At 42.3% G+C, this 17,946-nt stretch overlaps 3 protein-coding genes across 4 annotated transcripts in view; all 3 read right to left on the bottom strand.

Moving 5' to 3' along the window:
• LOC145888774 (glucoside xylosyltransferase 1-like) overlaps window positions 1–17,946 on the bottom strand; it is an 83,672-nt gene that overhangs the window by 64,031 nt on the left and 1,695 nt on the right. The window contains exons 5-8 of one of the 2 annotated variants that reach the window (XR_014399462.1): window positions 17,566–17,778; window positions 17,124–17,313; window positions 16,624–16,802; window positions 15,789–16,110 (exon numbers count right to left, since the gene is read on the bottom strand). Coding sequence is in view for 1 of the 2 variants with exons in the window: in XM_082979622.1 (XP_082835748.1) it covers window positions 15,961–16,110; window positions 16,624–16,802; window positions 17,124–17,313; window positions 17,566–17,778 (732 nt within the window). In the remaining variant the exon portion in view is untranslated. Of the gene's footprint in view, window positions 1–15,488; window positions 16,111–16,623; window positions 16,803–17,123; window positions 17,314–17,565; window positions 17,779–17,946 lie in introns of those variants that run through there. The other variant, XM_082979622.1, reaches the window with a different exon arrangement.
• On the bottom strand, window positions 65–2,750 carry LOC145888656 (uncharacterized). The gene is made up of 3 exons (XM_082979455.1): window positions 1,884–2,750; window positions 1,285–1,374; window positions 65–664 (listed from the first exon to the last, which is right to left on the bottom strand). Exons 1-3 carry the CDS (start codon window positions 2,651–2,653, stop codon window positions 460–462), a joined length of 1,065 nt encoding a protein of 354 aa, XP_082835581.1. The 5' UTR covers window positions 2,654–2,750; the 3' UTR covers window positions 65–459.
• LOC145889177 (uncharacterized) lies at window positions 5,182–9,843 on the bottom strand. Its single transcript, XM_082980072.1, has 5 exons — window positions 9,535–9,843; window positions 7,967–8,039; window positions 7,729–7,859; window positions 7,065–7,305; window positions 5,182–6,797 (listed from the first exon to the last, which is right to left on the bottom strand). The coding sequence occupies exons 1-5, from the start codon at window positions 9,611–9,613 to the stop codon at window positions 5,744–5,746; spliced, it is 1,578 nt and encodes a 525-aa protein (XP_082836198.1). The 5' UTR covers window positions 9,614–9,843; the 3' UTR covers window positions 5,182–5,743.

Here is a 17,946-nt window from a genome sequence, read left to right as displayed (position 1 = left end):
TTAGTGCTTATTTTTTGACGTCTTTGCAAACTCAATAAACTAAATCAGAAATCCGATACGATATTTCCGAAAATGAAAACTGGTTTTCCAATCAAAGAAAAATCACGTTGTGGAGAATGTGTTGTTATGCGATAAATACAACAAAAACACAGCGGGAAAGTCAATGAAACCAGATAAACAATTTTGTGCCAAAATATCTGTCATTATTGAACAAATTCGCAATATTATCAAGCAGGAAATTAGAAAAAAAAACTTTTGTAGTGACTTTAAGATTATAAACTTCTTCTATCATTTGAAAAATACACAATATCAACATCAAAAACTTTTCATGTTCACGTGACACAGCAAAAAGTAGTGAAAAATATCTCGCCAACAACTTCGCTTTGTACAGAGGCATTTTACACGAGGAAATAACAACCTTGAATCCGCATTTGACAAGAAATATTTCAAAAACAGCTGTTAGATTCCTGGCGTGTTGACTGACGATGACATTTCAGAGCTGTTAGATTCAAACATAGACATCGTATTCGACGACCTCGCATGCCGTTTGAACTGGACCATGCTCGCTGGCGCCTCCACGCGGAGGAATCCATCGGGCATTAGATTTGAAGTGACGTCATAGGGGTTTACTCCATCCGGGAGGTCGAATTCACGCTTCAACTGCCTGTAATACGTTGATGTTGGTATTGTGTGGTAAAGTATTTTAAACAATGGTCTGCAACGTCAATTGCACTTTACAGACCGTTTTAACACTATTTTCACGGCCTTCAAGGTGTGAAATATTGTAAAGACAAAGCTTTTCCAGATCATGGCCATACGTATCAATGAGAATTATGATGACTGAATAAGGTTTGCAGCCTGTTTCCGATAAAGCTTGTGGAATAATAAAATTAAGCAACAGACAGGTGACTCAAGAACCGGCACAAAATTTGGTTGGGAGTCCAGTTTAAAACCACATTTCAGAAAAATCAAAATTATGTACAATTAAATAAACGGTTTGATGACATTTCAACGAATCAGAAGGCATACAAAAATCTTATATCGTTTATCATAATCGGCTCTAATGCTTTTTATAACCAGCTTGCAGGAATTTTTGACACGCGTGTAACTGTTATGAACTTTCTCAATTAATCCCACACCGCAAAAGGAAAAACGAGAAAATCACAAATTGCATAAAAGATGACATATTTGATGTAAAATTATGACGTATATGCTTGTTTGCAAGTAAACCTCCACAAAATAGACAAAAGTGTGGCAAGCAAAGATCGTCTTGCAAACTCTCACCTTGACACAAGGTCGTGGTCCGCTTCATCTTTAGCTTTGGCGCAAACGACCACTTTGTTACCCTCAGTCTTCACCAACAACTCGTTTGCTCTAAATAAATGAAAACAAACCCACGTAAATATTTGTTGAAGTTTTTATTAAAACGTCGTATGTAGGCGTACTTGGTCTCGCCCAGCTATTTGTAACATTGTTACGTAACTTTATGACGTAATGGTTGCAAACTATATGACGTAAATATGAGGTTTACAATGCCAGCAATTTAACAACGCATGTCCATCGCACGGAAGCGTAACAAACTTTAAAGAATACAACTCTAACGCAACTATTTTGTCCGTGGAACCCAAGGTTATTTAAGTTAACTAGGAACCCCCAGATCGTCAGAAAATTCAAGTAAACCTGAACTTTGCTTAAATATTATTGTGGCTCTTTCGCTGTAAATCCTAAAGGTTTTTGACGAAAATTCTGTTATCATAGGTAATAAAATCTTTTATATTTATTTATGGAACTCTGTGAGTTCCGCCGAACCCACTTTGGAAATCGCCGCCCCAAGGTAACTAAAACAAGGCAGCCAAATGTAACAGATTGTGATCAAATCTCACTTGAATCCTTTCACATCAATATCGACTTCAAACTTCTCCGGTGTACATCTTCTTTCTTGTTTCAACGCCTTGTCGATAGCAAACGCTTCGTCCGAATTATGACGTCCGCGTGACGTCAATGTTCCGTCACTGAAAATTCCGCTGTCTGCGTCATCGACTCCTCTTATCTTCCTGCGCTCGAATCCAAAATCATCCTCATCATCCAAAAGTCCAGATCTTCCGAAAAATCGATCGCTGATAGCACGTGACCGGGACATGAACGAGCTCTCACCCCGGTTACGGGAAAATAGCGAACCCCTCATCCGATCTTCGTCGTCCCATAGAGATCGCGAACAACGATCGTCAAATTCTCGAACCATCTCCTCCATGCGGGTATCGAAATCGTCCCTAAACAAGTCCACGGGTCGTCGCGATCTTCCCGATGATCCGGAATGCCTGGACGCCGAACGTGGAAATGTTTCGAACCCCGAGACTGCTGCGGTGGCTGAAGGTGTGTGGTCACTGCCTGATGATCTGTCACTAAGTCTTCGTGCAGTGGCCGATGACCTTGAGTCTGACCTTTCTGTGTAAACGTTGCTCCGTTTGCTCGTGACTGAGCTGTCATTGTTTTTCTTGAAGTCGTCCTCGATTAGAGATGACAAGTACGGCCATTCTTCTTGTTCGCTCGAACGCGAATTCTGGCGCACTGCCTGCTTTTGAAAACTCTGCTTGGTGAACGAACCGCTCTGTTGCTTAATTTCTTGGGAAACATCAGCTCCATCCGACGACATTTTGACGGTTGCAAACCACGCTCTTTAAGTGAATCGATATAAAAGCTGGCAGCCTTAGCCTATCCCTTAATATATATACACAAGGCTGAATGGAACGTTCGTAGAGCTTCCCCCAGTCATCGTCTAATTACAGTCTATGTGTCAGGCAGTGGCGAAGTCATCTTGCGGTCTCATGGGATTTTACTGCTGTGAAGGAGACGAGGTTATTGAAACTTGCAGGCAATCAGTCGTCGCAAGCGGTTTGTAGGAAGATAACATAACGATCTAACCATGTTGTCTGTGACTAAGGAGACGATACCAAGACCTACATGAACTTTTTCACATTGACTACCCACGATTTTAACGTCCTTAATTTCTGAAATTCAAAACTAATAAAAGCTGGACTTTATTTCCGGTTTCGTTTATATGAGTTATGTAATTTCTTGTACCTATGAAATATAATTACTTAATTTTATATCAAACGTCAAAATAATACATTATGGTCGTAAAGACTTTCATGAGCAACACTTCTCGACGTCATTTGTTTGTGATGAATAATGACATCATAGTGGTTTTTCGACGGTAGCCTTTAGTTCACGTCACAATGACGCGTATTCTATATTCAGTGTTTGGTTTGTTGTCGGGAACCTTTCGAGGCGTCCAGACGAAGTAACAGGGTATTCACCCATCAGTGTTGGATAACATCAAGTAATGCCGTTTTATGGAACATTAGGAACGTAAATTTAACCAGCTGTTGGAGTGACGTCATCGTAGAGCAAAAACTTACCCTAACGCTCAAAATAACTTGATACGAGCCGACAACACAATAGACAACTACTTTCGGATTGCTTGGTTTTATGGCAGGCGGAACTACTGCAAAGCTTTGCCAAACAAAGGTGAATCCGTTGTGCAACAGAAAGCGTTTCACGATTCGTTCCTGTTTTCAGTTCTGCATATTTTTAGGGTGAAAGTGCACGCAGTCATACAGGTATACCTAGAATCTTGACATGTTGATTGCGACTCTTGTCCATGGAACAGGTCAGAGTGAAGATGAATAACTCGCACCACACCCTGAACGACGTAGCTAGAGAATATTGATTGTCCGGTTGTATATCGTCGTGTTGCCGTAATCGCACGTTACCGCTCATAGGTTTCAAATAATCATAAAGTGGCCGAAGTTTATTTGTCAACGCTCCAAATTTCGCAGGCGATTTGCTGGGTGTGTGACGTGCATTCGCAAAACATTTTACCACGGCAAACAGACGGACGCATATGATTGTGGGTTATCTTCGAAAGCAAACAGGTGTACATGGCCCAGGCACCTGTGGCCGCATTCGCTTATTCCCAGGGCAGCTATTACATTTGATACGCCCGTCGAACAACTGGTTTGTTCGGTCCCTGGACGCAATACCGCGCGATGGTACGATTCGTATAGTTATCGATTTCACACGTCCGAGGTAACTGGATCAAGGAGAAAATGTGCGCGTTTACAAGTTGAACAAGATGTCATTGTTCGATTGTCTTCTATTGTTCTTTCGGAACGATCCTATTATATCAACAATGGAAAATTTACACGCGTACGTTTTTTGGGAAAAACGTTTGTTTATAAAAACCATGTGTTGGCGTCTCTTAACTATAATTTAATTTCCTAATCCTTCCGTCATGATTGACATTTTTGTGGATTACTTTTTTTAGTAAAATTAAGGCATTTAAGAACTTAATCCCGCTATACTTGGTTTACCAGATCTGTCTAAGCACAATCTTTGACCAAGCTATTTATGTAAGTTACTTTACAAATTGTTTGAGGTACTTTTCCCTTCGGATGCAGATTTAAACAAAACAAACATGTTTATGTCAAACAGAAGTTTGTTGGAAGTGAATGGTTTCTCTCATCATAATTTCGCCATAAAATTTTATTTTACATTATTCCCGAAAAGAAAGTCATTGATTCGTTCGTCTTAATATCCAGCCGGTTCCTAACTGAAGAGAACAATTGCAGTGGATCTGTTCTGTGGTTGTTTACCATCTGTCCCAACTCCACATCAACAACCATTCGAATCGAGCGTGCCGAGAAACCCAAGATGACTAAATTAACTTTCACTCCGTTGAATAACCCCGCGTCTTGTAAGCGCGAGGCGTTCTTTACAAAGGGTTTGTTACCAAACACGTTAATCAATAGGTCCAGCTCTTTTGGTAGAATGTAACGTAACACCCCAACCACTTACGTACTGATTGCTTAGCCTAACCCTAGGGTATAACCGGGTAAAGTAAGTGGATTTGTATAAGTCACCTAAAACGTCTTCAACCGTAAGAAGTATTTTACATTATTAAACAAGCATTTTAAGCGCCACATGGTTATTTTTCTGACGTGTATGCGCGTTATATGCAGTTTAAATACTAATTATATCAAGGTTTTAAAGCTCTTTCTAAACGATGGGAGCGTCTAATTATCTTAACCTGATCATGGTATTAATCCTAACCTGCGTTAACCTTCTGATTTGGTTCAAGCGCAGCCCGCATTTCCGCAAACAGTATTGGCAATACATTGGTCAACCTTGTATTGTGTTGGAAAAAAAATAAACGAACGAAATGAAAAGAACTGGGAAAGTTAAGGAATGTCGAGCTTGACTCAAACAGACGAGCAGCCCTCGCGATGCGAAATGTCAAACACAGTGAAGAGATAATAATAATAATAAACGAACAAAAATAATGACAAAATGAAGTTTCTGTGGTCGCTTACGCGTCTTGAAAAGGAAGGTACGTTTCTTCCACATGTTGAAAAATTATAAGGGGTTGAAAATCAACTTAAGTCGAAAATCGTTTTACAAACGGGAGGTGTGGGAACATTTCCACATGCCATAAAGTTTACTTGAAGCGAGGGGAAATTTTGTATAACAATTAACTTCAACACGATCACTAAACACACATTTGACAATAGCTCAAAATATGGCAGTCGCTACGCTTACAACTGCAAATTTAACGGCAGAACTGCCAGCACAATGCAGCATTGAATGGTGAAAAGCAAAGGCAAAAACGCAAAGTAGAGAATGAACACCTCACAGTTTGAGTGCAACGTAATCCGGTTGTGAACGAGACAGAACGGAATAGAGTTTAGTAATGAGATCGCGCGTGCGGCAAAAAGGATCGCGATTCTTCCAAATGAGTCGCGTCCATGACCACAGAATGCCGAACTGTTTCTTGAGGTAAAGCAACGTAGAGACCGCCCTCTGGTCGTTGCGAGGTTGAGAGAGTGCGCACGACGCTACCGGGACGCGGTTGTCTGCATTGTCGGCCCGCTTCCATCTCGGCGAAGTTGGAGTTTGGGGTTTTAAAATATCCACTGTCTCTCGACTTTCGCGTCATATCCCGTTGTACGACGACCACGCTGTTGCGGTTGTCGTTGCCTTGTTCGGTGTAAACGCTGGAAGCGGGTCGCGCCGACGTCGCGGCTGCCGAAACTTCGGCGTCGTTGCACTGGCGTCGCGACCATTGGCTTTGTTTTCGAGAACAGTGGAACCACAAAAAGGCGGCGATTCCGATGAACAATGCGACCGCGACGCCGAGAAAAGCGAATGTGACTGCTTGGACGACAGACACCGAGGCCTGACCCCCAGAAGCCGAGGACTCTGGCACTGGAGCATCCACCAAGTTCTCAACGACGTGGGTGACCCTGACGTTAGTGACGATGCGTCTTTCTTCTTCATAAGATTTTTCTCTGGTCTCGAAAGGCTTCTTGAGCGCTGGTCGTACCGGTTGCTCGTACTTTGGTTCTGGACGCTCGGTAACTCTGAATGTGGTTTGTTTGGTTGTGACGGGGACAACAGTAGGCGAAAACTTTCTGCTAGTGGTTGTCAGTCGGGGTATCAACGGCATCCGACGCTTGGGCATCTCGCATCGCGCGCCTTCGTATCCTTCCGCACATTCACAGTCATACGAACCGACGTTGTTCGAACACTTTCCGCCATTTGCGCAAGCAGGAGTTTGAAGTTCAAAGCACTCGTTGACGTCGACGGTGCAGTCGTTTCCAGTGTAACCTGGGGTGCATTCACACTGGAAGCCGCCGACAATATTACGGCAAGTGCCACCGTTAGCGCAAGGTCGGGTGTTGCACATACCGAGGAAAGCCTCACACCGTTTGCCGCCGAAACCTTCAGGACACGCACATCTGTAAGAGAAAGGGAAATCGGGTTTAGATAAAGCAACAATTTGATACAAATAAATTTAGTACAAAACTTCATACTTTTATTGTTTGTACATTCTAAGAAAAGTACATAACTTACAATACGTTAAGTGCATTTTGACAGTGTTTTAATAATACGAAGCAAGTCTTGTTATGCAATGTGCAATTATGTTATAGTACATCATGATACACTGGGGCTTGGAATATAGTAGTTGTATTTAAAATAAGTTTTGTCATAAAAGTCCAACTTACTCTTCGCATCCGACAATTTGGTTTCCATATATGCAAGTCCCGCCGTTTTGACACAAATGACTGAAGTCGTATGCAGAGTTTTGTCTTCTGCTCGGTGATTGGACAGTGGGCGGTTGCCTGGTAACGTCGCAATTGGTTCCAGTAAACCCATCAGCGCACACGCACACGTAACCACCCATGTCGTCGTTAACACACGTGGCTCCGTTTACACAAGGTTCGTGGCGTTCACAGTACTGTATGTCTGCAAAAAAACGAGACTTACTTAAAAACAAACAGACGGTGGAGACGCAAAATGCAACGCGAAGCACGAAATTGTAATCCCATTCATTGCTATTGTGTTGGCATATGGCCTCACGCTGCGCCCTTGATGTAAGTTTCGTTTCAAAGGTGTTTTTTGCAGCCGTGTTTGTGCGTTCGGCGCGATAAGCCGGTTATAAACGCACGTGGACTTAACGGTTTGGACATATGTTAACAGTCATGTTTGAGTTGTATGTTCGTGTGTATACGGTGTATTTGACAGACTGCTAGAAAGACAGCCATATAAAACATTATTTTGTAAGCGTTTGTGTTGCTCTTTGCTTTGTGACGACATAATATGGAGGACAAATAAAATATCTCGAAGACAATGCCCGGAATTATTGTGGCTTGTTACGTTAATAATTACCTCTGTCGCAGAATCTTCCGCCCCATCCTTCTTCGCAGTTACATTGCCACGGTTGGTCGCACGTGCCATGGACGCAACCGGCCGATTTTGAACATTGGTCGCAATTTTCTCCTTCCCAACCGGGGTCACACCTAAAAAGCAAATATTCGATCATTAAAATTTGCCACTGGACAATGGACGACAATTACTGGATTAGCGCAGCATTGTACATTGTTACAAAACAGAGGGTGATTGTTACCTGCATTGTCCGTCGGGGTCGCACACGCCTTTGAGGAGATTGCATCGTTGATGGCACAGAACTGAATTGGCGTCTGTAGAAAACAGGGCGTTGGTTATTAATTGTTGCGCTGCAAATTCCAAAGGGTCGGTCATTAGGTCGCAAATTATCCTCTATGGGCAGCAAGGATGGCCCGCGCCAGCAGACAAACAAGCAACTAACGATGCCCTTGGGAAATGTAGCAGATGCCAGGCATATGGGCCACCCTCATGACAACAGCAAGTCGATTTCGGCACGCGGCAGTTTCAGAGTATTGTGTTAGAACAGTGACGCGCGCGCGTTTTGATCAAGTTCATTCGAGGGCGCGGGGGGGAAAACAATTTGCGGGTTTCAGAATGCGCGAACAAAGCTTTGGAAGCAAATCGATGGCGATCCAATTAAGCGTTTTAGCGCGGGCCGCCAGCGCACAATGTTGACAGAGAAAACGGAGCATATGCCGCTAAAATCTGTTACCAGTCGCGTCACTATCTTCACGACGGCTGTCCTTCTCCCATGCGAATTGCCAAAACCTTCCAAACCACTGCACCTGTTCCACGCTATTTATTTTACTGTGTAAGTGGTGTGCTTGTTTTTAAATACAAACACTTTAAACAAAACTTTGTTCAACATGTTGAAATGTGTTTTGGGTGAGGATTCACTTATCGTATTACTGGTTTCTACACGTCTTAATGTACAGCTTGCTCGGTCAGTCAAGTAGACGCCGCCTAAAGTCAGGTGGTTATTCAAGACGGAATATCAAGTGATTCAGATTGGCGACCCCCGCACGAACTACAAGAGATTATTGGCAACCTGTATCCACAACCCGTGGGAACGCAGGCTCTCCGAATTGGAAACGTAATATCGTTTATGGTCGTCCCCTACTCAAGTGACATTTGCTGATTTTGATATGGTTTCTGAGGGGTTTAAAACATGGCGCCTTGATGTCACGTAGAGGAGAACTTTCCATTCGCAAGTGGCGGGAAATTGGACGAGTCAAGTCTGTCATCGTTTAGTTGGCGGCCGGTCTCCCAAACAAATCAAAACAACATAGAACCGGGCGGCGACGGCGAAGAGATAAAATCTCGGACGAGTTGATATTCTCACACTTTGGGAGGTTGTTTGACATCACGCCTACCGGCGCGCGACTCTACTCGCTTTCAGAGCGTGAGAACAGGGCTGCTTTGGACGCTCAAGTTACGCCGGCCGAACGCGATTGGTTTGAAACAAATTAACGCGAAGTAGTCCCGTGTAAAATCAACACAGTGTCGCGCGACGTTCGTGAAAGCGACTTCTTTCAATCAACAATTATGTTTTCGAGCGACGCGTTTTGTCTATTCACCCCCGCGCCTACGCTCTTTAGCAAACACGCGCCCGCTGCAGAACATTCAGCCTTAAACGCGCCATTCGCGCGCCACAAAGGAAACAATAGGTCACGTGACGACTCGCACCTCTGTGACGAAATAATCGATGTACACCCGAGCCGAGTCTTTCTGCTAACCCGAGCTGGGAAGCCCGATTAGGCTGTTTACGTTTTTAGTTTCCAAACTCACCTTGTGTTTTTCCCACGGCGATTGCGAACAGGGCCATTAGGACGAGGGAGGCTGGGACTGCTCTTGATATGGTAGACATGCCCGACGTCTGACTCGAGGCCGATCTGAAGTGGTTGGCGACTCGGGGTTGAAACGACGACCACTCGATACTCCACAAATTGCAAGGAATTGGTGCGATTCGGGTCGTAGGATGACAACGAATTCACGACCTTTTGGCGTTTAGTATTTGGTTTGCTCCGAAAGCACGGCAAAAGGCTAATCGAGCAGTTACCAAGTTCTCTTTATTCAATATCAAATCACTACTCGTCGCACTCTGCAACAAAGAAAATATTTTTACGTCAGACAAAAGGCACCTACAGGTCGTAACGACGCTGCGAAACTTCAAACAAGCGGCCCTGAATTCCGCGTCGCGCACGGCCTGTAACCACCAGTGTGGCGACTAATTCCTCTCTGAAGTCAACACCTGTGTGCGACTGACCGTCAAATCAAATGCTGCACGAAAGTGGAGAATCTCGGTAATGACAGAGTGTTAAACTTGATGCGGAGGCATCTTGTATCTCAGCTGATCGAAGGTTAAACGAACGACGCCTGAGGCTTCTTCTCACAGTATCGACCGTGGGAACTTCGCCAGTTGAAGCGATAAGCAAAATTTGCATTCCTCAACAAGAACCCGCCGAGGCTAAACCGACTTTTAAATTACAGGCCCTGACGCTCAATTACTCGGACATCAAATACGGACGGAACCAGGCAATTGCGATGTCCAACATTGCCGGGCCGCAACCGTAAGGTTTAGGTTAAGTTCGTTTGAGTGTCAAACAGATGTTCGACGAGAGGTCGAAATTGTGCGAGGAATCTTCAATGTTTACTGTAGCTGCTATTAAGTAAACAATATTCGTGCGCTCCACATTCGAAAACGATTTTTAATAAAATTCCTGGCTTCTTCAAGCTACACTCACGTTATTAAACGGTTATTGTATATTGTAACCGCACATGCTAAAAAACTATTTTTTCTAAACGACCCTGTAACTTCACATCGACAATGCACAAAATCTCACTTGCCCTCGATTGATGCAATCTTCACGAGCTATTACTATTACTTGAAATTAACTTGCTGCAATACATTAACTAATCTTTCTAAACAACACAACTACCATTGGTTGAAAACTAATAACCAATGCAACTTGCGAACAGCTACATTACGAGTACGATTAAATCCAAGCGATGCTGTTGCCAGTATGGGCGCAACTTGTGAATGCTCAAACCAAACTCAGTTGCAGCATTTATACGAAGCTCGACAAACCAACTCTCCAGACGGTCTATTCTGGACACCTGCCGCTTGGCTAGTAATAATCTACAGACCGCCCCGCTACGATTAAAACAAGACGTGCGCCTGCCGCACAGAACGCTCGGCGGCCGAGAGAAAAAAGGCGCAACACAAAACAAAAGCAAAGAGACGGAGCGACAGTTGGGCAGCGAGGCGAACGTCTGCCACTCTTCGGTAAAAAAATACGCACCAGGCCCTTGCCCTCTCGCGGACGCCAAACGGCAAAACTGACTGCCTCTCTCCAATTGTTTAAACAAACAAAGAATATCAACACTTATGACAAAAAAACGCGCGCATGCAGCTTCGTTAAAAGAATATCTGCCCGATGAAATTTTGTAATTTTGTCACGTGATTACCAAGCGCGCGAGCGGGCACGCGACTGCAAGAAGCCATTGTTAGTAATAAAACAGTCTGTCTACATTAATTACGCGGCGTGCGCGACAGACGTCCGTATGGTAACAATGCTGTACGCCTCATTTGCCTGCCCCGCGCTGCGCACAACTTTAAACCATTGTCAACAGCCCGGAAACAAATTAATTCCATTGTCATGGTCAATGAGGGACAAATGAGCCAAGTAAAGACAGTCTGTACAAGTCTGTCGAAGTGGCCAAGCAGGTGGCAACCGGGTTTGCAACCCCGTCTACATGTTTCAACATCCAGAGCTAAGCTTCCGCGCAAAGCAGTGTGCGTCTGCACCGAACAGGCAAAAACCGGCCTCTGTTGTTATTGTGGACACATAAGCGTGTAACATGCGCCGCGCGAGCCTGTATTACACTGGTAACTCGTTTCCTGTGTTTCTGGATGACATTTCAACGGTTAGTTTGCGGCATAACAAGGCAGGCGTGCAACGTCCAATCCAACGGAATTAATTGACTCAAACGCCAGAACCGGTACAAGTCTTTAGGGAAGTTGCGGTTCGGTTCGCTCGGCTCTGGCTCGTAAACTCCAGTTGCGTAGCAAACTAATTGCTCTCGAGCGCATGCTGCAAAACGCTGCCCTGATGATTTGATCATTGCAATAAAACGTCGTCAGCAGTGAAATTGGGCAACTTTGCGAGGCAACACAGATTAAATACTGCCCCCAACTGACCTACATGCAAAACGCTGCCATTTTGAGGTACAACCAAACACTTAATTGACTTGGACTGGCTATATATTTGTGTGCGTACAACTATGTATGTAGCAATGTAATACAAGATAGCGTCATTGGCCTATATTCTGTGTATCACACTCACAACTGCTTGTTAAAATGCAAATAATTAAAATCATACAGCTTAATGAATGAACATGAAAGTTTAAAGTATTGCTTTTTAAACTAAATTAATTACTCCAATAGCTTGCCCATTAAATTGCATATTAACCTTTTATGCGCTTGTTGTTTCATAGGCACAGAAAATCATTTGTAATCCACAATACGACTCCAATACCCAAGAACAAAAGATCAATTTTCATCAAATCGCTTCCTGACAGTCCAAAGATCAAATGGCAAATATCTTTTTAATGTCCTTTCTTACGCACGCATGAGCGCCCCATGAGCTCTTGCAAAGCGCTTAAGCCGACTGCGTCTTGACAGTTCAAAAGGTCTTAGGGGTTTGTGGCGTCCGCGAAACCCCCAGAGGAATGCTGTTTTTATTAGACAGTCGTGGATTTTCGCAGTAGCGGACTTGGAATAAAGTCGGATTAGTTGGATCGCACAAATCCCCTCATCTTGCCGGCACGTACTAATTCCTTATTGTCGATGACTAATAAAATGCAATAAAAACGACTTTCTTCACAAATAAGCTTCATAAGCACGCTCAAGGAGACAATTTTGTCGGTATATACCGTCAACCCCGCAAACCCCTTCACTGAACACCTAATAAAATGCTCTGAATAATTCATCGTCACTCTTAAGTCGCCTATACAAAATAATAAAAAGCTACTATGATATTAATAAGGTCGCGTGCTTTCTAAATCTTTCATGAGCTCAACAGGCAGGGCGTTCAGTTAAGTTTTGGGGGTCTAAGCCGATGTCATTCTTGTCTTGCCACGTTTAAATAATAAATGTGAAAACGGCACCAATACAACCTTACAAGGCAAGACCCGCCTGAAAGGCCCGTGTTTCAAGTCATAACGGTAAGCGAATACCCGCTGTTTGTGGACGGTTATCTAGTTGGCTTTTATCTACATATGTTATTACGCATAAACAGCACTGTGACGACACAATCACACACGTTGACTGTCGCAACAACTTTTATGGTCCCAAGTAGGCTTTCCACTTTCAACACATTTTTAGTTGTTTTTGTTGGACAAGAATTTATGAAAATTTCTACAAGTACTCGCAAAAACATATTTGAAAATCTTGCACTGTTGTTAATGTAACTTGAAGCATAATTAACACACGTGAGGATTTTATGTAACTTATTATACCTAAAGCAATTATACATGCTGGGAAACTAAATGCTAATATTGGCATAAATAATTCAGTTTCATTGCATTTACGTAATTGCTCTTGCAAAGTATAACTTTAAATTTACTAAATTTTGGAGTTGGTTTCAGAAACGAATTAAACTTGTACAGTATAACACAAAACATCATCATTCCAATATCCAGCATACAATACTAGTTCTCAAAGTTAAACAAAAACAGTTGCTTTTTCGAAACTATATGACAGGTGCTGAAAACCGCAAAATAAAAGCTTCGTTGAACTATTTAATTCGCCAGTGGACACGCCTTCGGCGCCAGATGTCACTAAAAACTGGCCTATCTCCCTAAAACAACATCTGCTAACTTGATAACACCGTGTCTGCTGCGCCAAATGAAGATTACACGGTGACCAAATCCGTTCGACAAACAAACAATTGTTGATTATTACGAAACAATCGTTTTATAAAACAATATAATCAGAGGAAATGGTTTGTTATTTAGTAAATTAAGGCACTTTCAGCAAATCAAAAATTCATTATATTCTAAACATTTCATAAAGATCATACCGCTTTTTTGTCAATTGTTTTTTGACATACCGGTAATATTTTTTTGATCAGGGTTTTTTTGTAAACACGTGTTACAAAATTGAACACAATAAAGGAAGTAGTAAAGTTGTTCCTTTTTGGTTTTGTGACACAATTTCACAGCATAAATAACATTTGTGTCAACAGGTTTGTGGCCCATAAATAGAAACTGATCCAGCGGAAACGACTGGTGGTCGCCGAAATATTTAGGTTTCAAATCGATTAATAATTATTTGGGTGTAAACACAGCATCGACATCGTTCTATTTACAACCTCGTTTCCGACAATCTCCATTGTATTATCGACGCGTCGCCACAGAAACGTGGAAGAATTTGTGGAATTAAAAGCGAAATTTGTCTAAGCACGCGCGCTGCAGGTCCCGTCGGGATTTCCCCCTGTTCAAAAAGCGTCGCGTGGCCGCATTAGGCCCCGATGCCGAGTCTAACAAAGCGAACGCGATTTGTAGGCAACAACTGTCTGTCCAGAACACCCAAAACAAAGCGCCCCTAGGGGAGATAACGTGTCTCAGCAGGATGCACGAATGACATATGGCGAGCACGAGTCTGCTGTCCTGTGCCAACATTGCAAGGAGATAAAATCTTTGGCGGTTGCGCACGTTTTAATGCGCGTAAGAAGGATGGCACTTTCCTGTGTCAACGATATCATAATTGCGAGCATGTACGATTTTGGGACAGGTCGACGCGATTAACTTGAATAATTGATAAGAACATGGTCTGCATTGTATCACAGCCCCTCTTTATACGGAAGTTTTATCCACGGGCAAAACGTGTATTAACGGCTTTGTATTTGGGGAACTTTCCTCTTTGGAAATACCGGATATCCTACAGCTTTGTATACAACTACACACCTATATACAAGGTTACCATGGAAGCCACCCGTGCTAATTAAGATGAGTCCGTATTTTCACGAGCAGTTCTTTACTAGAAACAAATGTATTTATTTCTAACGACCGTGGATATTTTAGATTTTCTTGCATTGTCGTTTAACTTCAACGTGGCGATTTGCAACAAGTGCGTATTTCGGACTGTGGCATGGACTTTCTAAGGTGTAGGTTGGCCGCCTCTAGTGGACAAACAAATATCTGAAAGCGACCATCATTATGACGTAATTAAAGTTTATAGATGTGACGCCAGAGCTAAGGGTTGCGGAGAAATGAGTAGCGTACAAGCACATGCTGGCTCTAGACCTGTAAGGCAAGCTTGTTATTTATAGGTATATGGCCCCTCACATATGCCACAAGTTGAGGGTTTGTTGATAGGTATCACAAAGGGTATATATGTTTGTATGATGCAATCACAGGTCACCAGTAACCTCCAGTATTCTCCGCAAGACCAGATGACCACTTTCTATACACAACGAGCATTGCAAGTTGTTCCAGTGGCAAAAGAGGTTTTGGTATCGTGTTATTATGCAACACCATCTTTGTCCAATATGTTACAGACCCTTTCTCAAGCATCTAACCTCACGTCATGCTTTTATCCTGTGCTCTGCAGGCAGAAACCACTGTGACCCTGCAGAACAATTTCTGTCCTATCTTTGGGTTATTCATTGACATTAGTCTCGCTACGTTTACTGTAATCTAGTCTCTTTTATATAAGCTCAGCCACAAATTAAGATGGGACGTAACGTGTATTAAAGCAATGACGTACCGGAAATAAAATACACAAAAACGCAATAACTATGTAATGAACAAGAAATATTTCATCGAAATATTTGCCACAGCTGAGTATTATTAAATTTTGATGTCATGGGTAGTGACGTAAACTTAGTGCAAGTCATTCTGGTTTTAATATTGCACAACAATAAGTGTTCATATACAATGTACAAAAAATAAACAGCAAAGACGAAAGTGCAGTCTATTGAGTATTGCGTCCTAAACTCCATCGCAAAAAATATGATTTGCATTTTAGCACATTTTACATATACGCAATCTCAACAGGAATATTTGCATGATTGTGGAAACCAAAATTTTGTTGCGATCGTCCATTTCCCCACATAGCGGATACACTGCATCCTCATCAGGATCGCCACAATTTCGACAACCGAAAAGCATGACGTCACACCCTCGTATACACAATATTCGTTTCCTATTTCACGAAGCGAGCAGGTTTTTGATGCTTCTCGCTAAAGGTCGACTGATGACGTCAGACTTGGTGGCGCAGAAAGTTCCTTTAGCAGAAGATTTGAGTTGATCGAGGAATGGAAGCAGAAGATGAGCTTCAGGGTCACTTCCAAGGTCAAACTGTTGATTAAAATACAACGTGGTGGTAATATCAATCATAAACAAACGTGTAGCTTGATTAAAGTTCACCAAACGCTGACGGTTACAATATTTTGTGCCTTACTTTCGAAGATCATTTGCAACATTCTAAGCTGGCGAAATTGCAATGAAAGCTTTTCACAAAATAAACAGCTTTTTTTCACCGAAACAAGACGCGAAAAACAATTACGTACACCATTAAACAGGTTTAACTTGTTTGGTTTGTGACAAAACATTACTAAAAGGCACTCAATTGAGCGAGAAGCTTAATTTCAATCGCCACTTTACGAGTGACAAAGCGAGTTGTTTAAACCAAAAGTCGAAACGGTTTCGTGCAAAACACGCGGCAATTCGGCAAAAGTGTCAAATCAGAAAGTAAACAAGTTCCATCAATCTAAAAAACAATCTAAGTGTTTTCACACAAATCAACGAACAACAGCGAGCACGGGCGTCGCGCGAACGTCGACAAAAACCTAAAGAAACTCAATCGCTCACCTTTAAAAATGCCTCGAAAAGCGCGCGAAATGTTGGATTGACGTCACCGAAAAATGCCGATGTGATGCCGTGCACCGCACTGGCGCCATCTTGTGACTCGGCATCGCTGCAAACGTTGCTTTCTTCGCTGCAAAAGTTGTTTTTGAAGTTCCAGGAACAGGAAAGTTGGCGAAGAAAGTCTGCAAAGGTTTGTTGGCGTAAGGTACATCACGTGATTTAATTATGAACAAGCAATTCGGTTTGCTTTGTTGGTTACTGGTATACCAGTTAGCAAGAACCGGGTTGAACGAACGCTTGTGTTGAAATATAATAAAATGTCAAAATAATGGAAAGTCAAGTTTCTCAAGACGTTGCTCCAATGCGCCACTAGTGGCCATTTACGAGTTTTTGGTTTTTCGTGAAACCTGTTTTCAATACTCGTTTGCACACGATCATTATAAGTTGTGATTATTTAACTTAAACCGCGAGTCTTATGGGTTTACAAAATTCTTCTGTAATACCTGGGTTGTAATGGTACATAATGTTCATTAACTTCTGGTCGTGTTCAGCTTTTTCCTTAAACTGCCGGTAATACGTCATCAACAAGTCAACACCATACGTCATTCGTTTCGGTTGAATGCCCACGTCTTTTTCGTCATGAAAGAGAATCCATTCACTCTTCAGCATTCGAGTAAAGTTCATCATCATTATCTGGACAAAAAATGTTTGTATTGTGACGTGATATAGCTAGTTCTTAATTGTGACGTAACATATAGTTTAGAACTAAGGTTTGTGTTCTAATGACGGTAACTTTGTTAGAAGTTGATGTTTAGCACGAATGTATTATTGTTTATCGGTTTTAGAAGTTAATCCCTATTCTATTGTATTCTATTTCTCTCAAATAAAACAGCGAAATACAATGATTATTTCACTGTCGCTAGACTTAAAAATGTAGCATCTTACCCCAGTATTAATTTGAAAAACTCCTGACGGATGCGAAATAAAATTCTCGTTGTAGCGACTGCCACCCAGTGGATGGCCAGCAGTCGGAGATATGGCCGCTACCTGGCGCTCACTGAACGAGTCAAACTGCATCCACAGTTCATCGAGCGGTTTGAGGAAAATGACGTCACTATCACTGTATATTGCAGCATCGGTTACTTCCTTTAAAATCATCTGCACGACCAAATAGATAAATAAATATATTAATTAATTAGTGTAAATAAATGTTTAGTAATGCACTTTTCACCTCTCAAATCTCAAACTATTGCACCAGACATTTTAATACAGTAGCATTATATATTATGCAGCCTATAGATTTGCTTTTTTCGAATATCATATAGT

This window comes from Ascidia mentula, chromosome 2 (genome assembly GCF_947561715.1).
Source record: "Ascidia mentula chromosome 2, kaAscMent1.1, whole genome shotgun sequence".
Taxonomy (NCBI): domain Eukaryota; kingdom Metazoa; phylum Chordata; class Ascidiacea; order Phlebobranchia; family Ascidiidae; genus Ascidia; species Ascidia mentula.
This window is presented reverse-complemented; position numbering and strand designations above follow the sequence as displayed.